The sequence below is a fragment of the Kryptolebias marmoratus genome, linkage group LG14 (genome assembly GCF_001649575.2).
Source record: "Kryptolebias marmoratus isolate JLee-2015 linkage group LG14, ASM164957v2, whole genome shotgun sequence".
In the NCBI taxonomy this organism is placed as follows: domain Eukaryota; kingdom Metazoa; phylum Chordata; class Actinopteri; order Cyprinodontiformes; family Rivulidae; genus Kryptolebias; species Kryptolebias marmoratus.
In genome coordinates, this window is record NC_051443.1 from 23,874,122 (window position 1) to 23,878,025 (window position 3,904).

The 3,904-nt window shown below is 41.7% G+C and overlaps 1 protein-coding gene across 1 annotated transcript in view; it reads left to right on the plus strand.

The window, feature by feature from the left end:
- Positions 1-772: 772 nt before the first annotated feature.
- The window catches only part of slc31a2 (solute carrier family 31 member 2), a 6,256-nt gene continuing 3,124 nt past the window's right edge, over positions 773-3,904 (plus strand). Inside the window, exon 1 of the mRNA XM_017425503.3 lies at positions 773-1,163. Within this exon, the coding sequence (XP_017280992.1) occupies positions 1,158-1,163 (6 nt within the window). The 5' untranslated portion in view covers positions 773-1,157. The remainder of the gene's footprint in view (positions 1,164-3,904) is intronic.

The following is a 3,904-nucleotide window of genomic DNA, read 5'->3' on the forward strand; positions in this document are numbered from 1 at the left end:
TCATGTCGTTTATTTTTCTCCTTTTCTCGCAGGATTCATGGTAAATTTTAGTTGTGCTTCATCATGGCTTTTATTAACTTATACGAACTGTTCTTTTCCCCAAATTACAAAAAAAAAACAAAAAAACATTCAAACTTTTGCACCCAAATGTTAGTTTTAAAAGGTTAATCATTGGGTCTTGGATAAAGAACGGTTCAGATATATTGTTAATTCATGAAAGCCCCAATAATAAAACAGATTCTGCAAAAAAAAACAAAAAAAAAAACAGTTGAAGAGTGACAATAAAATAATCTGGGAACTATGTTAATAATCTGGGAACTATGTTAATATTATTCAGGTTTAAATATAAATATATCTTTACGTAAACAAGCAGGTACTTGGGTTGAGCTGCCATGAAGTCAAAAAGAGGCCAGGAAAGCTGTTGACATTAAAAAATTACGTTTTAAAACCCTTGATATTAACTTTAACAGAATTTAAACCACCATATTGGGGTTTGCATTCAGATTTTTACAGTAACAGCTTATTTTTTCTTGTTTTAATCTAACGAAATAATATATTTTTATAATTTTGATTTAAAATATTCTTATTCCCTAAAAAAATGATTAATATGACAGTTTTATCAACAAAAAACATTGTTGCCGTTAGCGGCTGTTTAAGTTTCACGCATGCGCTCAAGCGCCTTTTCTATTTTTTGCCTCCATTTTTCACGCATGCGCTCAAGCTCCTCTTTCATTATTATTTTTTTCCTGCGTCACGTGACCCGATCCTTGAGCAAAATGGCGGCGGCGACAAACGGTCGGTTTGAGTCAAGCACGTGCAGTATGCGATTAAATATTAAAGAACGGCTCCGTTGTCCGGCTAACGTTTATTGTTTTGTTAGCTGGGAGGCTAACGGTTAGCGACGGACGAGCGTTAAAGCGCGCCATTTTTTAAAAAGTTGGCCGTAACGTTGAAGGGAACGTGTCGCGTGCAGCGACTTTGGCGGTGGGTGAAAAGACTCCATTACCCGTCATCCCTTTCGTGTGAAGTCACGAGGCTAGCTGCTGAGCTACCTGCGGTGCATTCAAGCGATGGGATTCTAGTTGACAGCGCGCAAGATGGGACTTGAACGCAACAGGAGGTGAAACGTTTTGGGCGTTTAGAGTCTGTTCACCGCCATGCAGGTAAGTTTTATCTGTTTTTTACGTATTTTCCAGCGGTTTATACGTTACGGAGAAGTTATTTTGCTTTTTAAAATGTCACTACATCGACGAAAACTTCGCTTTAAGTTCACTAATGTGCGTTAAAAGTAGCGCAGAAAGCGGCTCTGTACTGAGTAGGATGTCGAGTAACTTGTTGCTCATTGACGCTCATAAAACCAATAAAATGTATTTTAAACACCTACGGCTGCCTCAAAACATGAGACAGATGAGTGATATAACCCTTAAAAACGCGTAACACGATAAAGAAAACAATTAAATCAGCTACTCTTTGAAATCCTTCAAAAAACGTTTGCTGTTAGAAATGTTTATTCCCCACCATATTTAAAGCGCAACAGCATACTCTACGCGCATGCGCAGAGTAGACCCAAACTAGATGTTTGGAGATTCTGTTTTTGTCAACAAGAAAATCAATAAATTTTGTTGTTTTCGCTACAGTTTCTGACCACAAATGGCAAAGAAGACATTCAGGACGTCTTATAGTTTATTTGTTTATTTTGCTTGACCATTTTAAGACACGTACTGTTCAGATTTTTATGAGTTTGTTTGTCTTTTTAAGTAGATTCCCTTTTTTTAAATGATCCATAACCTATCTGAATGAATCACACAGCAGACAGCCATGAGACTTATTTCAAACTAAATCCTTGTTGCGTAAAACGGTAATCTTTGTACCAACAAGGTGATTTCCAAAGATATTAGCAGCAGATTTGGATAAACCTGACAAGTAGAGACTAATACGAGATGTTTCAGGCCCTAATGGATGCAGATTAAGAGTTAGTTTGATGAAGAAATGTGAAAAGATGACCCTTGAGCTGAGTCAGTCATTTCCTGTAGCTCTTAGGGAATTACCTTGCTCGTGATAAAATCCTGTTTTCTGTCCGTCTGACTGATTCTGCTCAAAAGAAACGCGTCTTTGTGACCGGCTGCATAAATGTTTTATCCTTTATCCTTAAAATACTAAAAAAAAAAAACATTTCTTCTAAAATATGTCCGGGACGAGAATGAGAGTCCTTAGAGTCGCCGATTGGAAGCAAAAAAAAAATAAAACAATTAGTTTAAATTTAATCTTTCGGCTTCTCTGTCGGTGGACTAACTTTAACGAGACGGGCGCAAATCAACTCTACAGCCTTGTCCAAGATGGCCGCCGCAGCTAGCTAACCTTTTAGTTGCAGATATTGAGCTGAGATTCGTTGTGGTAGTCGCTGAGAGTCATTCGAACCACGCGCCCTGACGTCAGTAAGAGGAGATTTTTAGTGTTAAAAGCTGGCGTGAAATCCGGCGGGCGACAAGCATCCCCTCCAGGTGCGCCAGGCCTTTAATCTGAGATGTTTACCTGAAAGGCGGCGGAGCTTGTCCACCTGGGTTTGTCTCCAGGTGTCAGAGATAAGCTCACCTGCCTGTTGACTCAGGTTCAGGTGTTCTCACGCCGATCCGATAAACCTGCAGCCGATCCGGTCAACGGGGTCAACATTCTTCAGTCGGACCGGGTTTCCCCTTCAGAGAACGTTTGTTCTCTGGTTCTGTTCAGGATTCTGTTAGTGGTTCTGAGGATTTCAGACATACAGAGAAAACATTTTTAAGTTCCTGTGAAACGCAGAAGATGCTGAAAGGAGCAGAACTGTAGCTAGCTAAAGCTCCAGTAGCAGTAAATCAAAGCTAAAACCAGCGCAGCAGCTACTTGTTGTGAGGTCGTGGCCTCTGGTGCCACGTAGGGAAGCGTTTGGACCGGGCCGGCAGCAGAACCCTCGTCCCTCTGGGTTCTGATGGAGCAGCTGAGAGGTTCTGGTTCCTGACAGGAAGCACAGCCGAACAGAGCCCTCTGTGAGCCGAGTCTGAAAATGGGACCGGAGACGATCCAGTTTGTGCGACTCGGCGAAACCGATTATTGCTGAGTCATCATCGGTCGTGTCGGAGGTTAATATTTTAAATGTTTCAGGGAGGAAAGTTCATGTGAAGCTGCTGTCGGAGCAAGCCTCCGGGCCGGAGGTGCAAGTTGGACTTGTAGTTTGGTAAACCTTTGACCTCTTCAGCTCGACTCTCTGCCCCAGAGAATCCCCTCGAGTCACCGCCTGAGCGAACAGGTTACAGTCATGTGGCTTCAAACGCCGCCTGTCAACAGGGACCTGGTTTCTGACTCGTGACCTTTGAGCTGAACTCATCTTCAGGGAGAGGAAGTGAACATGTTTCAGGTTAGACGCCGTTTAACCATCACGGGAACTAAGATGGCGTCTTTACTGTGACGAGCCGCGCTGCAGCTGCTCTATGGCTTCAATTGAATAAAATACGTCTTTAAGTAAGTTTTAACCCCCGGCCTGAGGGGGCCGCGGCTAAAACGGGCAACAAAATAATGTGTGCGGCCTAGAATACAAGAAAGCGAGTTGCAACGCTCAGAATTCATCGAGGCCGTGACAGAAAGATTAGCAGATTCGAGTCTCCGGTTCATAAAAAACATGACAAGAAACAAAGATTTATTTGAATTAAACGTAAACTGGAGCAATTTCATTTTCTGCCGTGGTTTAAACCAGCGGTGGAAATTAAAAATTTTGTCCACCAGCCACTATGGCTGTTTTTGAAGTATTTTTTGTGCTTTTGTAAGTTTTTGTATGTAAGTTGTGATGTTTTTCAGACACTTGCTGCTTTTAATGCATAGATCTATCTGTGCTACCCGCTTATATTTAACAGGTAGGATATTCTGATGAAGGAAG